This window comes from Cordyceps javanica, chromosome 2, assembly GCF_051103115.1.
Source record: "Cordyceps javanica chromosome 2, complete sequence".
NCBI classification, from domain to species: Eukaryota; Fungi; Ascomycota; class Sordariomycetes; order Hypocreales; family Cordycipitaceae; genus Cordyceps; species Cordyceps javanica.
The window spans coordinates 3,384,159-3,400,072 of NC_139296.1; the positions used below are offsets into that span (position 1 = coordinate 3,384,159).

General features: G+C 51.3%; 6 protein-coding genes across 6 annotated transcripts; 2 read left to right on the plus strand and 4 right to left on the minus strand.

Moving 5' to 3' along the window:
* Positions 1-271: 271 nt before the first annotated feature.
* Positions 272-1,769, minus strand: V2A60_003507 (uncharacterized protein; the record flags this gene model as incomplete). Its single annotated transcript, XM_083254840.1, has 2 exons — positions 272-1,525; positions 1,575-1,769. 2 exons carry the CDS (start codon positions 1,767-1,769, stop codon positions 272-274), a joined length of 1,449 nt encoding a protein of 482 aa, XP_083110966.1.
* A 1,889-nt stretch (positions 1,770-3,658) lies between these two features.
* On the plus strand, positions 3,659-5,916 carry V2A60_003508 (uncharacterized protein; the record flags this gene model as incomplete). The annotated part of the gene is made up of 2 exons (XM_083254841.1): positions 3,659-5,726; positions 5,807-5,916. 2 exons carry the CDS (start codon positions 3,659-3,661, stop codon positions 5,914-5,916), a joined length of 2,178 nt encoding a protein of 725 aa, XP_083110967.1.
* A 532-nt stretch (positions 5,917-6,448) lies between these two features.
* Positions 6,449-9,642, minus strand: V2A60_003509 (exocyst subunit SEC5; the record flags this gene model as incomplete). The annotated part of the gene is made up of 2 exons (XM_083254842.1): positions 6,449-9,261; positions 9,324-9,642. 2 exons carry the CDS (start codon positions 9,640-9,642, stop codon positions 6,449-6,451), a joined length of 3,132 nt encoding a protein of 1,043 aa, XP_083110968.1.
* A 721-nt stretch (positions 9,643-10,363) lies between these two features.
* On the plus strand, positions 10,364-11,833 carry V2A60_003510 (isocitrate dehydrogenase (NAD(+)) IDH2; the record flags this gene model as incomplete). Its single annotated transcript, XM_083254843.1, has 5 exons — positions 10,364-10,438; positions 10,502-10,567; positions 10,714-10,800; positions 10,863-10,985; positions 11,042-11,833. The coding sequence occupies 5 exons, from the start codon at positions 10,364-10,366 to the stop codon at positions 11,831-11,833; spliced, it is 1,143 nt and encodes a 380-aa protein (XP_083110969.1).
* A 767-nt stretch (positions 11,834-12,600) lies between these two features.
* Positions 12,601-14,288, minus strand: V2A60_003511 (uncharacterized protein; the record flags this gene model as incomplete). Its single annotated transcript, XM_083254844.1, has 2 exons — positions 12,601-13,083; positions 13,167-14,288. The coding sequence occupies 2 exons, from the start codon at positions 14,286-14,288 to the stop codon at positions 12,601-12,603; spliced, it is 1,605 nt and encodes a 534-aa protein (XP_083110970.1).
* Positions 14,289-14,908: 620 nt separating this feature from the next.
* Positions 14,909-15,519, minus strand: V2A60_003512 (uncharacterized protein; the record flags this gene model as incomplete). The annotated part of the gene is made up of 2 exons (XM_083254845.1): positions 14,909-15,364; positions 15,421-15,519. The coding sequence occupies 2 exons, from the start codon at positions 15,517-15,519 to the stop codon at positions 14,909-14,911; spliced, it is 555 nt and encodes a 184-aa protein (XP_083110971.1).
* Positions 15,520-15,914: the final 395 nt, after the last annotated feature.

The following is a 15,914-nucleotide window of genomic DNA, read 5'->3' on the forward strand; positions in this document are numbered from 1 at the left end:
CTGTTGAAAATCATCGTCCATCGCACGCTGTCAGCATGCAGCTGTGAGTGGACGAAATGGTCGGGTGGTTCCCAACGGGGAAACTTCCGCAAATATCGGGGAAGCCAGGACAAGAGATTTGCGGCGGCGAACAGCTATACCCTCGGCTAGTATTACAGAGACTGTTATTAGAGATTGAACAGAGACAACCACGGTGAAGCAGCCAAGGCCAACATAGGGAGAGGTTTTGAAAACGAATAGTACATGATAGAATTCAGAGTATTCATAGGTCCTAAGGAGCGATCCGGAGACGTGCTAGCGACTCGTCGAACTTTGCCCAGGCCTTGTCCGAGACGGTCGCCATAAGCCAGTAATTGTCACCATGATCTTTACCAATGATGTAAAAATTATCAGTCGCCGTGATATGGCCCTTGACGACCAGATGCAGATAGTTTACCATGGTTCCTTCAGGGTTTCGCCTCTGCGCGTCGTCTTGCCCGCGGCGGATGACAGCTGGGCTGAAATCTGCCGTCTGCACATATGATGCCTTGGTCAAGTTGTTTGTGAAGATGACGCGCGAATGTGGCGTCTCCAAAAATTCAAGCTTTGGGCGCTTCTTCTCCCGCAAACTGTCCCTCACGCGTCGTAAAAGTAGCGTCAGTTGCGCTTCCGAGGTCTGTGCCACCATTTGACGCCTACTTTCAACGGCAATTTCCCCGACAGACGAGCCCGCAACCTTGGAAGTGAGGTGACAGAATGCTGTGCTGACAATATTCTGAAGATATACACCCCCGCTGCTGGCAAGGCACTGCAGCCTTCCTCGCCCGTTTACCAAGTGCATTACGGTTACGGGGTGCGTCTTGGGCTCGGCAGAGGTGATTGACTTGACAACCCAGGCTGAGAGGACGTCGCCTTCAGTGATGAAGGTGCCACCTGTTTGCTCGTTTGCTTCGAGATTGATCTGGTCCACTGCTGTTCGCGGTAGAAAAATTGTGCGGGTATCTCGGGGTGTGTAGAACAGCCGGTGCCATAGAAAGAGGGCAATAAAAAGAAGTAGTTCCAGGCCAGTCAGAAGCTTGGGGCCAGCAAAAGTCTCTATCGCAGGATGTGTGTCGGTGTCGAGTGCATCAAGAGCGTCCTCTTTGGCTCCTAGAACGGCAGGTATCTCGTCATGTTTGCCCGCTAGCATTAATGACCAGCCCTTCAATAGATGGGTGAGCCCAACACCATCGAATAGCGTATGTGGCCAAATGATGGAAACGAGGGTGGCGTCCTTGAATGAAGTGGTGAGCAATGCAATCTGTGGCGCCTGCATTGCCATGAATTGTTTCATGTGAGATGGGAAGCCATCTGGTACAGATAAACTTCTAAAGTCTTTGTCACCAGCGATAGACTGAGAGTAGGCCGAATCGCGAGGTTCCGGGAGGTGCTTGGCCAGCTTATGCTCACTTATGCTCATGGTTGAAAAGTCCTGTTTGGTAAAGGCGACAGCTGGCTGTTCATCAGTGAAGCATCTTGGGACGCGCAGCTTCAATTTTCCATCAGGCTACTGCAGTATCAGCGTGTATTCCAGCATGGAGATGAAAATGACGAACAGTTCTTTGAAGGCGGCCGCCAAGCTTTCGCCAATCACCATGTTCGAGCAGCCGCGTGAGTGCGTGATGGAGTTTGTCCACGTCCAAAACATCATTAAATCTAAAGAGCCAAGAAACGAACTTTTCGTTCATCGAGGCGGCATCTCCCAAATGCACTGGATAGACATCGTACTGATGCTCTGAGGGCGTGGACATTGCCATCTATTTTCACGAGTTGGGCGGAAGCAGGCTCTGGCTGACAATTTGAACAAACAGTTGGGCTGAGGAAAGAAGAATATGGGCGACCGCAAAAGGTGATGGCTCCAAAAGCCGCCAACTGTACGGGGTATGCAGGTAGTATACCTCCCTTCCCCAGCTGTATAGAGCAATTCTGTGGGAATCGGCACTAATCAATAACTAGCAATAGGAAGTGATCCTCGGCTGTGCACGTCTATGTCTCTGAGTGTCTCAGGCAGGTCAGAAATGTGCCAGTACCATGCCACACATGATTAGGAAATAGAGGAAAATTTGAGAAGCATGAAATCTCGCCATCTTGAAAAAAAAAAAGGCTGAATTTATACAATCGAGCTACATGGCGTTCGCTTCTCACTCTGATTCGCGACAAGACATGTGTGTCCATATTCGTCCATCAATAAACACGTGCGCGGAAGCGGTAGGGAATACGAATAATAAATTGACAATTCGTCACGTGTCACTTGTGCGGCCTGTAATGACGAAATACATTTCCTTTATAGTAGATATTTCACTCCATCCATAGGCGTACCGTGTACGGAGGTCAACGGCTGCGACTGAGTAGCGATCGATACAGCCCAACTATCAATAGTCCTGCCGTCATTCTATCTTAAGTAATTAATGGCAACCAGCGCACCATGCAACCGTGCTGTCACCACAAATGCAGCACCAGGTAGTGCAGTCCTCGACTCCATCACGCATCTCAATAGTGAAGGTACCCCGACTCTTTACGCCGGAAGTCATAGGCTGCGCGGCAACGAGGCCGGCAAGGACAGCGACGAGAGAAATAGACAATTGCATTGTGTCTGACGAAAAATTAACAACGTGAATTTTCGTTTCGCAGGAGGATCCAATTACTTAGTCTATGAGTGTTTGTAAGAGAAGGATGGGTGTGTGAGGTGTTGTGATTGTTAGGTTGATGGCTTGAGAGTGTTACGAGTTGTCTCTTTACTGGTACTTGGTCAAGTATTTATACATTGATCGCGACCGGGATTGAACGTCCTCCACGAGGTTCCGTGTGCGAGGTTCCGTGTCTTTAATTTCCAGTTCTGGAAAGAAGAGAATGCACGAAATATGAGTAAGCTTAAGCTGACAACCACGGGGATGCTCTCATGATAGCCGGACGCGCAAACACAGAGATGATCAGGTACTGAATAAGCTTAGTTTGTATCGGGGTTGGGGGAGACGTTGCCGTCTGGGGAAGCCTTTACCGTGGATGATATTTTGAAGCATGATTATTCCCACCAAGTCATAGATGCTCACCCAACATCAACTCGCTAGCCAACCCTGATTACAGTCAGATTCATGGACAAGAAGCTATCCAAGCCCCCATTGGGATACGCAGATTGAAATTTACATGCATACCGTACCCGACCCTTCTCTAGCTACCACGGCACTCTCTCGACAACCGGCGCGGAAAGGGGCGCAAGGGAAGAGGGCAGAAGCTCCATTCAAAGACCGTCTACAGAGTACCTACATGCCTACCCTACACCATGGCAATTCGCACTAGAGACGCATCGCCCCACCCGATCGCGCGGATCAAAGTCGCCCCGCCCGGCGCATCAAAAATCTCCCAAGGCCCCAAGTCGGTGAAAGAATTTTGTCGGTCAACGCGGGCAGAATCACCATCTGGGCGAATCTGCCACTACATGAGCTACACCTCCATCTCCGACAGCTGTTTGCGCCTTGTGCCTTTTCGTCGTCTTCTTTTGGGGGACGGCTTAGATCACTCCTGGTGCACGTTCTGGAACGGCACCGGGAAGCAGCCCTGGCCATTCGCCTAGTTATCACCACCCTGGAGCTGGCTTAAATACACCTTGCAAACCCAACCGCCACAGGCGCGTTGCGTCGCCATGGGACGAAAGCCCAATCCTCTGATCCTCGAGTACTTTGTCCGTGGAGCCAAACTCAACGACAACAGCAACCGTTACCAGCACACCTGCAAACGATGTGGCGAAAATTTTCCCAAAGGCCGAATCGATAGCCTGACGACTCACATCACCAAGAAATGCCCCGCCATTTCCGACTCGGATCGCATGCGAGCCTGCCTTGAGCTGCATGGCATTACCAGTGCTCGTGCTGCCGCCGCCGAACGACAGAATAACGGAAATGGCCCCAGAGGTGCACGCACTGTTGCTTCCACCGTCTTGCCACAGGAATGGAGTGCCTTGGAGACATTGGCTGAAGCTTCGCGGCAGGTTGATCTTAACGAGAACAACCGCGTACAGGCCAAAGGACAAGATGCTCCCAGCATCACAGATACCACGCATGTAAACGGAAGATTTGAGCTACAAGAACAGTTTACCCTCGACAATCCACCTGCGGGCTATGAAGAGCGCAACAGTACCTCAGCCAATGGCAAGCAGGCTACCCCGGAAGCCGAATCTGACCAAGGACATGCTTCAAAGCTTGACTTTAGCTTGGATGCCACCCATGTGTCGCCCAATGGTGTAGAAATGTCAGCCGAGGAGAGGCTGCAAGCACTTCTACCTGCTACCGACTCCTCACCTGACGCGTCAAACATTTCTGTCGCCGTTGCAGCAGCAGCTCGCTTAAACCCGTCTTTCCTTGACCCCCAATTAGTTGACAGCGAAGTTGCCTCAACCGCACCATCTGCCACTGAAACTAATAATATAATTGATGTTTCGTCCCCTGTCACCAACGACGCGAGTGCCGCGCAGCCTTGGGGCGAAATGACGTACCTCACGGCCACCGCAGCTGTTCCGCTTCTGGCGGACCATCAAACGCCACCTGCGCTTCTCAATCGGGGCGGCGTGCGCATGGATACTAGCGATACTTCTATTCTTGGCAGACCTCGGCATTCCCGATCCAGGTTCACACCAGCGCGTCGCAAAGAAGTTCAGGAGGTCCGAAAGATTGGCGCATGCATCCGATGCCGCATTCTTCGCAAGAACTGTGGGAAAGGAAACCCCTGCGATACGTGTAGGAAAGTCTTGGCTCCACGTGTATGGCGAACGGGCTGTGTTCGTACGCGACTACACGAGCAGCTTGACCTATACTCTGCCGGAGTCCAGGTGGTGCTGTCTCAAAACCGTATCAATCTCTTGAAAGAGCAACTGCAACTCAACAACAATGGAAGTGTAATCGAGGTTTCCCATTTTCCGGAAGCAGAGAAGCGCATCGTTCTTGGTACGATGGAGGCACTTCTAGAGCCAAATGAGAGTCAGGCAGAAGCCCGAAACAGCACGGAACCATTCCGACAAGCAATCATGATTGACCAAGATACGGAGGACATTCCTAGTAAAATTGAGTCATATATGCGAGATGTCCTGCCACTTTTCATCGAACGAGAGCCTTCGAAATTCACCCGCATCACGCTCGAGACTGCTCTAGAGCAGCAAGCCATAGAGGAAGATGACCTCTTGAGCAAGGCCCTAGAGTTATGGGGCCTCGTCGAAAGCATAGACCGCGAGAGGCAGTGGACGATCTTGGAGCGCCCCGCTGAAGAGAATGCCGAAGCGCGCTGGATTAATGAGGCGCAAAACGAGAACGACGCGGACATTTATACAATGATTTGCATGCAGCTCAACGCAGCGGCGGAGCGCAAAGCTAATGGCACCTCCAAGAGTCTACTCAACCACATGGACCGGCTGCTCACAGACAGCAAGACCAAAGTCGGCTTCAAGATGTTTCTCACAGCACTCATCTTTCTCAACTGCGTGGAGAAGTCGACGTGGGCATTCAAGGCCTGGGAGCAGGACCACCTGCGGCCCGGCTGGCCGCTGGAGCGCGACCCCAGCGTCTTTGCACAGCAGGGCGGCAACCTTGCCGGTCTGCTCAAGATGCTGCTCGCTATTCGCAAGGCGCTGCCTCAGACGGTGCGCGACGAGAACGGGAAGCTTGCTGCCCAGAGCCAAGACCCTGACATTACCGCCTACTTTCAAAAACTTGATTTAGAGTGTGCGTATCACCTGCACTGGCATTTTGCCCGGGAGCCTTGGACCGATGAACATGTTCCTTTACTGACAGGCGTACTCTAGATGACTCTATCGAATCTCGGCAAAAGGGCTCGCAGTTCTCCCCCGCCGACTCTCGTTCCCTGGAACTCATGTTTTGTTCTCATCTTATTCTTCCAAACTCACCAGCATAGATCACTGCCTTTCCTCTCAAACAACAAAAATGACGGCTATTTTTACGACTGTGAAGGATTTATTTTTACTACTTGCTAAACTTTGCTCTGTTTTTACCTTGGAAGACGCAGTACGCACACACGCACACACGCATACACAAAGGACAGGGGAATTGGGCAGGAAAAGGGGGCTCGGCGTTAATGGACAGCGAAAAGTATTGGGCAACCAGAAACAATGATACATGAACACAATTTTACTCCTCTGGGCTTTCGCGTCAATGCATTGCGACCTATAGATCAACCAGTGTCTTGGGGCCAGAACCCTCGGTGTGTTGCATGAAGAAGCCACGAGTGTTTCATCTTATCGTATTGGCATTTGGCCTGTTTATCTCGCCTATCTCTAACAGATTGTATCTGAGCCGTCTCCAATTTGCCGTCCCTTGAACCCCAGAGCTTGATACCGATGATTCCCTGACACATGAAAATATAAAACAGATGGACCAGAAAAAACAAAATGCAGCAAACAGGACGGTCAGCATCGAGAGTAGATTCTCTAGCCTGCAGTCGCGCTGCCCCCACTGCTGTATCCGTCCGGCTTGCCCGATGCGGCTGCGGCTACACCGGCAGCCCGCTTCGGCTTTTTGAAGCAGGCAAATTCGTTTTTGCTGTTTTCCCGCAGCTTCTTGAGCACGTTGCGCATCTCGGGTAGTTCACTCTGTAATCGCGCGCGCGCATCATTATCTGTACGTCCGTCCAGCTCCTGGTAGATTTGACTCTGCAGCTCGGAGGCGCGGTCTGTCGTGTAGTGGCTAAGAGTTTGCGCCACAAACTCAACATCAAGCGTCGCCTGCATCAGTGCCTCGAGACTGTATTTAGGCCGCGTACGGAAAGTTTCAAGTAGCTGCAGGGATGTCTGTTCCAGCAAGAAGCTCAGAACTTGGGGCGTTAGAGAAGGCGCCGTCGTAGACACTTGTGAGTGTACGAGCACCAGTGTTAGTAAGGCCTCGTAGATATATGGTTTGGCTGCGGTAGGTCTCTGATTGGGTTTGGGCACCCAGCTTGATGAGGCCAGGCCGGTCTGGATAATGTCTCGAAGTCTCTCAATGGAGACTTTCGTGTACGACTGGAATAAGCGTGCATCAATTTGGCCCAGCACATCTTTGATAGTCTTGGACTCATCAGTCAGCTTGACAGAGAAGGCATTCTCGAATTGTGAGTTTAAACCTGGAACCACTTGAGACCGCAAAGCCTGCAGATTGCTGAGAGTCAGAAGCATCCTGACATTGCGGTCGCCGGCATCCAATGTGCTTTTGTCGACCGACGAGGTGCTCGCATACATTGTAGCAGCTTCCGACCAGTCCTCGTCGTCAGTCTTTTTCAAAGACCGCTCTGCATTCTCTACCATCCCACTCAAAGCCTTGTACAAAGTTGTAACGTACTGACTTCGAACCATCTGAAGCAGCTTGGGTGGTGGTGGTAGTACAATGCTTGGCGCGCCTTGCTCTGTTGTTGCATCTGCAATGTAGAGAATCTTTTGCATACCGGTGAGAAGCGTCCCTTCAAATGTGGCAAAGCTAGCCGGCATCCTGGTGACATCGCCCGCTTCACTCGAACGTTGCCAATCTTCCACATATTTTATGTTTTCAGCATCACGATTCCATGCTGCGCAAAGGGCAGTAACACAGCGTTCTCGTGACGCACCAATGAGAAGCTTCAGCCTATCCATTTCTTGGTTGGGTCCGCTGGCAGCAGCTACAGGTGCAATAGTAGCCATCTCGGACGCTCCTGATCCCACTAGCGCGAGCATTCTGGACAAGTAATGCACTCCACTGAGCGAGTTCGACCAAGGGGGCCAGAATGCAAGCTTTTCCCATGGCTCCCCCCTACTAGGAGATGGAGGCGGTAGGTTATTGGGATCAAAGTTAAAGCGTGGATCACGCAAACCTGTCGGTGTTAGGGAACCAGAAATACCAGCACCATTGGGTCCCGGTGAATTCGGGTTGGGAGTTAAAGGCGATAGAAGAATTGATATGTCTTCAGGTGGAAGCCCAGCAAAGAAAGCGTATATGTGCTCTCTAATCTGCTCGACAAGCTCCCTTGCGCCTCGCGACAGTTGGCCAACACGTTCGGTTGACAATTCGTGATGAACTTGAGACTCTCCATTGTAGCCAATGGGTAAAGTTCGCTGGGTCTTTCCATCAATGAAGCCTTGGGCAAGCGACCAGAACTCGACGATTTCACCCATCATGCCCTGTGGGGAAATGAGATTGCTCAGGAAACTGTACATCTTCTCCCAAAGCTCAACAACCTCGGCCGAGTCATTGACTGGGGCTTTGCGGTCGATCGCTTGCCTGCTGAGACCGTTCAGGTACATGCCAGCTTGCTTAGGTGTCGGTTTCTCGCCAGCGGCTAACCTTCGTCGCAAGACTTCTATTTCTGTCTTTTGACGATCTCCTGTCACCTGGATCTTGCTTTTCAAGTGATCATAGCGACTTATTAACCAAACCCAGATTGGACTTTCCTTGACTCCAAGCTCTAAAAGCAGACTGATCAGTTCAATATGTTGATCTTGTACGCGGCCAGCCGCGGCACTCGGTTTTGAATGAGACGAGGAAGAGGACAATTTCTTCCAGATCTCGGTCTTGAACGACTCCACTTGGCGGTTGACATCATGCCACATGCGAGATGCCAAAAGAATTTGATACAGTTGTGCGTCGTCCGGTGTTGCGCCCTTTAGTTGTTTTCCCAAGTGACGTGCCTGGTCCGCAAATGTTCTCGCGCGGTTATAGCTTTCGATCAGACTTTCGTAATCTTTGCGCTTGATGCTATCCGCGATGCTTCCGCTCAGATCGACGTATTCTCTGAACTTTGAGAGGTGAGTGGAGACAACTTTGAGATGTTCTTCCTTTTCACGGCCGCCAAGCGCAGGACCCCAGACTTCTTCAGCTCTGGCAGAAACGTCGAGGAGTGGAGCCTTGATGCCGAGAACACCATATTCGCTCTCCTTGGTCAGGGCATTCTTCTTTCTATTGTCAGATACCGGAAAAGCTAATTGGTTGTTGAAAGCAAGCTTGCTGCCGCTGTTGCGAAAGCTACTGCGGCTTGCGTGTCGTGAATGCGTTTTCAACTGCGGCTCCTCGCCACGATACTTCATTTCCTTGTAAACATTATCGATGGTCGCTTTAGCCTTTACGAATCGTTCAAAGTTGGATTCAACGAGGACCTTAAGAGACGCGGACTTTTGATCAATGGACGCAGAGAGAGCATCCAGTCCTTGCAAGAGGCTCCGCGTGTCTGCATCGGAGTGCATCTGGGAGAGAAATAGGGCAGGTGAGAATGTAGTCGATGAGAGAAGAAATCGGTTTCCTAGTCAGCAAGTGTTAATTGCACGGTTGTTCATAACGTCGCCTGATGTAGATGTTACATACGAAGGCGAACATCGTCCTGCATCGGGAGCCCGAGGTTCTGTAAACTGCGGACGACACTGTCAGACGAGCCCAGTGGATCTGGTTCATCCCTCTGTACGAGATTATTCATCCCTCCCTTGCCACCAGCAGTGTTCGAAAAGCTGCGCCGGTCATTGACAGCAGACTCAAGAGCGTGATATCGAGAGGTTCGCTTATTGTTGCCCCATGCATCTGACTCGTCCATCGCCGCATCTTCGGCATCCTTCTCAGATGGCCATTCAGATGGGTACGACGACGGGAGTTGGTAGAACTCCAGCACAGTTCTCTCGAAATCAGCCATCGTGATGGGCTGGCACTGATGACGTGCCCAGTGACCGACCGTTCAGGGGATGGACCCCTAGTCGCATACAGTCGACTGACAGGAAATGAGAGGATGATGATCGCGAGTAAGTCGTATCTCAGTTCACGCAGAGTTCTAGCCGTTTTATTGCTGTGTTTCCAACATCTGAGCCCCGTCCGTTGGTTAGTCGTCGCCTTTCGAAGCTCCCACAAGCGACCAACCGGCAGGGTCAACAACGCGCGATGACCGCAGAGCCCACCTCAAGCTTCACCCCACAGTGCCCCTAGGTGGGTGTGGCTGGGGCGGTGGATGGTTTCATGGTTACATGTGGCTGGTGCAAGTCTCGGTGTCCTCAGGCGCATTTCCGACGGCTCCGAGTCGGGCGGCCGGAGTTCCACTTATTCTGTTGCGCCCATAGCAGGGAGCCCCGGTGGCGCAGTTACAGAGCCTAGCAAAGGGCCGAAGATTTTGGGTAAAAAAAAACTGCAAGTAGCGGCAACTGTGGCTAGTGCACTCGGCCAAGCCGCAGCCAAGCCTGCCTATGGTTCCTGGTGCTACCGGTAGTAGTATGCCATAGTATTGACGACCTTAATTTTTTTTGTCCACACCTCCCTCTTCCTCTTCTCAACCTGCGTCACTTCTTTTTTGCTCCGTCTTGTGCATCTGTTCTAGCTTGCTGCGTGTTTCTCTGGACAGATATACTTGTCACATTACGTTCACAATGCTGGCCATTCGCTCTCTCTCCACCAGGCAATGCCTGCGCGCCGCTCCCCGCGCTGCCACCTGGTCTGTTGCTGTAAGGACGAACGATCAGCCACCGCAATCTAATGTTGGCTGCTAACATGCATCAATTCAATAGAACCAGCGATTCTACTCTTCTACTGGCGACCGCGTCGCTAAGTACGAGGGAACTAAGGATGCCAAGGTATGGCTCTCTTCGCGCCCGGCCCAACCCAACGAAATGCGTCGCTGCTGCGCGACATTGTCGACGTGCACAGCATACACACTCGGTGGTCCAGCCAAACTTGCTAGCTGCCAAGCTCAAGCTACAATTACTGACATAGTATACAGGGCAACTACCTCGTCTCCCTGATTGAGGGTGACGGTATCGGTCCCGAGATTTCCGAGTCTGTTAAGGACATCTTCTCGGCTGCCAAGGTCCGTCCACTCCGGTCACCCGCGCCAACATACCAACAGCATCCGCTAATGCTCTTTAATAGATTCCTATTGCTTGGGAGCCCGTCGATGTTACCCCCATTATCAAGGATGGAAAGACCGCCATTCCCGATGCTGCGATTGAGAGCATCAAGAAGAACAAGATTGCTCTCAAGGGACCTCTTGCTGTATGTACACACTTTACATCTGTCACTTCGCAACGATCTGATCATTTCTCCTGCAGACCCCCGTGGGCAAGGGCCACGTCTCTCTCAACCTCACCCTCCGCCGCACTTTCAACCTCTTCGCCAACCTGCGCCCCTGCCGCTCCGTTGCTGGCTTCAAAACCCCCTACGATGGCGTCGACACAGTTCTGATTCGTGAGAACACCGAGGGTGAATACTCTGGCATCGAGCATGTCGTCGTTGATGGCGTTGTCCAGAGCATCAAGCTCATCACCCGCGAGGCCTCGGAGCGCGTACTCCGCTTCGCTTTCCAGCACGCTCAGTCTATTGGTCGCACCAAGGTCCGCGTTGTTCACAAGGCTACCATCATGAAGATGTCTGACGGTCTCTTCCTCAACGTCGGTCGTCAGGTTGCCAAGGACTTCCCGGATATCGAGTTTGACGCCGAACTTCTCGACAACACCTGCCTGAAGATGGTCACCGACCCCAACCCCTACAACGACAAGGTCCTCGTCATGCCCAACCTGTACGGTGACATTCTCTCTGACATGTGCGCTGGTCTAATTGGTGGTCTTGGTCTCACACCCTCGGGCAACATTGGTGATGAGTGCTCGATCTTCGAGGCTGTCCACGGCTCCGCCCCGGATATCGCCGGCAAGGGGCTCGCCAACCCCACTGCCTTGCTTCTATCCTCCATCATGATGCTGCGTCACATGGGTCTCACCGACAAGGCCCTTCAGGTCGAGAAGGCTATCTTCGACACCATGGCTGAGGGCAAGGCTCTCACTGGTGACCTTGGCGGCAAGGCCAAGACCAGCGAGTACGCCTCTGCCATCATCAGCAGACTGTAAATAGATATGCGGACGATTCCCACGGTTGTTTAGTTGCCCCTTTTACATTATTTTCATTTGTTTATTGATGAGACCTTTCTTGTTGGACCTTGGACCTCTTGACCGAAAAGGAAAATACCGGGTTGAGGGTAGGACTTCAGCTAGAATTTAGAGCGATCCTCGCAGGATTTTTGGGTAGATGATTTGACTCGTGTACCAACAGCGACGGCGACGGGAGAAGGAATCCGGGTTGCAGAGCGAGCGAAAGCTATAATCTGTGTCTGTATAGCCAGACACGTATCTGTGAGTAGAGCGCTAGACTTTGGATTGGAGAAAAAGGGAAGGAGAACGCATTAGAATACCTATATATGCCCGATTCACCCAATTTGCTAAGTTACAACCCGAGCAAGCAAGACTGCAGAGTTATAGACGTCTAAAGCCATACAAATAGTAAACATGACGGCAAGTCGAGTTTCGCCGCAGCTAGTACAAGATCCAAAGACACATTTGGACCCAACAAATTACCATAGTAAATAAACAAAGCAGCCAAGCAAAATAAAGCTTCATCCAAAAACTGACCAAGAGTGGACGGGAATTATTGAAGATGCCCTGTGGATGCCCTGTGGTAGAAGAAGAAGGAGAAGAAGAAAACACCGTAGCCCAGGAGAAGCTGGGCGCCTGTAAAACAATTGTCCAAGAAACGTAATCTGCGCCAGAACTTGCAATGATGGAACCAAAATGACTAGAAAGCATAGTCAAAGTGAGAGGGAATTATAAAAGGCAACCAACTACAGCCGTCCGCTGCGAATTTCCTTTTCAAAAATCTTGATACCCCATACGTCATAAAACTGCATGGGTCCAACCGTCGTATAACGCAGCCGGGATCCATTGTCGTGAGGGCGCTCGTCATCGCTCTCGTCGCCGTCATCGATCACGTCCGACGGCAATGGAAGGCTATCTTCGCTGGCATGGCCAGAGGAAGGGTGCGAGGGATGGTCCAATGGCCCCGTAGCGTTGAGCTGCTCAGCCCGAGAAAGTCTCGGCTGGTAAGACTCCTCATCTTCAGACTCACCCGGTCGCACCACCCGATCAACGCGGTCATCTTCCATGGCGATCCACTGCAGCTTCATCTCGGGATTGTGAGACAGGTTGTCCACCATGAAGCGTAGCGTCTCACGAACGACCCATAAGCAAGTATCGTTGCTCTTGAAGTGCAGTATATTGATTGCACGCAGACTGACCAGCTCATGAAAGTACTGCATGAAAACATGCTGGGGTTGAACCTTGATTAGTACTTGTCGGATAGCTCAAGTTGATGAGAAACACTTACCACTGCGTTTCTATTCATGCTTACCGCGAGCTCTTCTAGTTGTGTCCCTAGGCTGCAAATCATGACCATTGTCTTTTCATTGGCCTCCCAGTTGGCCTCCTTAGACTCGTCTTTAATCATCAGGCGTTTGAGGGTGTGGATGTGCTTCTTAAGCACAAATCGCCGAATCAGGTCAATTGTGACGGAGGCTCTCGGAGTGAAGCTAGCAGGAAGGTGATCAACACTGCGCTCCAGTAAAAACAGCTCATGAAGTTCCTCCAGGTGAGATACGAATGTCAAAAATGTCGTCGAGACATTGTCTGTGAAGATGCTGCGGAGGGGCAATGGTTTCACGGCGTTTTCTTTGATTAGTGCTTTCCAAATGGGTGCCTGTCCGCCGACGTTGAGCAAAGTCAACTCTCGCAATGAACTGAGATTCAAAGCTCGGCAGATGACCGAAGCTTTGACGGGAAGTAGATCAATTTTCAACACTTCGAGAGATAGGCCTCTGGTGCTGCGAATATAGTCATTCAGCTGGACTTTTTTATTTGTAGAGACAATTTCTTCAGAACGGCCCCGAGGAAAAGGCAATTGGTCGCGACAGCGTTTACCATCATCTTCCACGGATAGATACTGAACTAATCGAGCCGATGACGACTCTGCGGTGCACATTCCATCTCTGTCACCGCTTGTATGATGTAGCCCAGCCTCAGAAATAGCTTCGCCGACATCATGGCTCTTGAAACTGACATCTGCGGACGGTATATCACCAACCTTTTGCCTTGTCGGGAGCGTCTTTGAGTTGTCCAGCGAAGTGTCTGCATCAGCATTTCCGACATTCTCGGGATTCGCGGAAGTAGACGTGGACTGCGGACAGGAGCTGGGTCGTGTTTTGTCTTCTTCCCCAGGATTGGCCTGATTCTCTGCTTCCTGGTTCAATTTCCAACCTGGCATATCTCCAGAGTCGACGTACTTCCTTGCAGCCTGTTCTATTGTGTCCAATATTTCCTGGTGGGAAGCCGAAAACTCCTTTGAGTCATTGAGGAGGGTTAATAGTTTTTGTGATATCTCAGTGAGAGAGGTGATGAACGCTTGACCGGGCGCAACTTCCGGTGAAGTATCCGTGGCGGGCTCTGCAGGTTTGGTATTGGACGAATCCAGTCTCATCTGAGGCCTCTTCTGAAGACAGGGTTCGATACCCAATATTTTACCAAGAAGAGTCTCCTGCTTTTTCCACTCCTCCTGAGCTCTGAAGTTTCGCACTGGTTCAACTGGTTCAAAATTGGGATGCTGGCTATTTGAGGCATTGGGAAAACCCTCATCCAGAGATTCTTCAGCGTCGGATTCATGTGAAGCTCTTCTAGCTTGTGATGCTAAAGACCGAGATAGGGACAATTTGAGCTCGGTCAAGGTTGAATGGGAATGCTTGACAGAATCTGCTATCTCCGTTACGAGGTTCATATCATCTATGTCCAGAACAGCCAAGGATCTGAGATTCTTGAAACCAGACAGTCTCGCGACATCCTGTGGCTGCTTTGGAACGCGGCTCTTAGATACGGATCGGGATCGTGTGTGTGGTTGGTTCTGCGAGGCATGGTACGAAATTGGATGCGGCGAGACCATAGATGAGTGTATGGGCTGGTACGTTGAACCCGACCAGTGCGAATGACCATACACTGGGCTGGGCGGCGAGTGATAATGCTGATGGAAACTGATAGGTAGTGGTGGTGGTCTCGAGTAATACGAGTCGCCAGCCTGCATACGGATATGCAGGGTTCGAAGCGACTCTAGCTGTCGCAGTCGCCTATATACCGGTCGACTGAGCTCGATTCGCACATTCCAGCTGTGAATTTCACCGTCAGGAGATGTGCATGGGATGGGGGAGGAGAGCTGTAGGCGTACCGAAAGGACTCAAGAAACTGTGCTTTCTTGAGTGTTAGAAAGAGCAAAGTATTGAAAAACTTGCCACAGCTAGATGAATATAAATACGGCTGGTAGGAGCGCTCTCCTTTGAGACCAGAACTCAAAGTATCCATGGAGAGATCTCGCAGGTGCCTGGCATAGTCATACTCGCTAGTGGTGAAGGTATCGAGGCCACCAGCGAGGCCATCTACGGGGGATTCGAAGCTGAGGTCGTCATCATCGGGGAATATGATGTGAAAATCGCGGTAAAGTATAGCAGAAGCAAGATCATGAAAGTGTTTGGAGACGAGAGCGACACAGATGAGGTCACTTTGAGAGCACTGGCACGACAGAGTTGAGCCATGATAAGGTTGAGCGCCGGTAGGACATAACTTACATAAGAGAGAATGTCTCGCTGAGTTTCTATTGGTAAGTCGATAATGCGAAAAACGGAGCTGGTTGCGGCAGCAGAAGCCTCGTCGCCGCCAGCAGACATTGTGACTGATGACAGATAGTCACAAAACGTCTATTAACTGGCGCCTGGATCTACCTGCGGAAGACCCAGGCGGGGTGGAGAGGGAGGGGTGGCGGGGGCTGAAGAGACGAGTTGGGTAGGAGAGCAAGACGAAGGTGAGGTCGTCGTCAGACACATAGGCTACTTGGAGAGCCTATGATTCATTCACCAAGAACAGCTTTGGAAGGACGACGACGAGGCTATTCTGCTTGGTGGATAGTGGACAAGCGAGGTGATGGTGATAACGATGATGGTGATGATGAAGGAGATTGGATGGTAGGCCGAAGCGCCGGGGGATGGAAGCGGCGTAAGAAGCTCTACTAAGTACCTAGACTGTGGGTTGACAGCGGGGTTAGCCTGCTGCCTGGTACTTATTA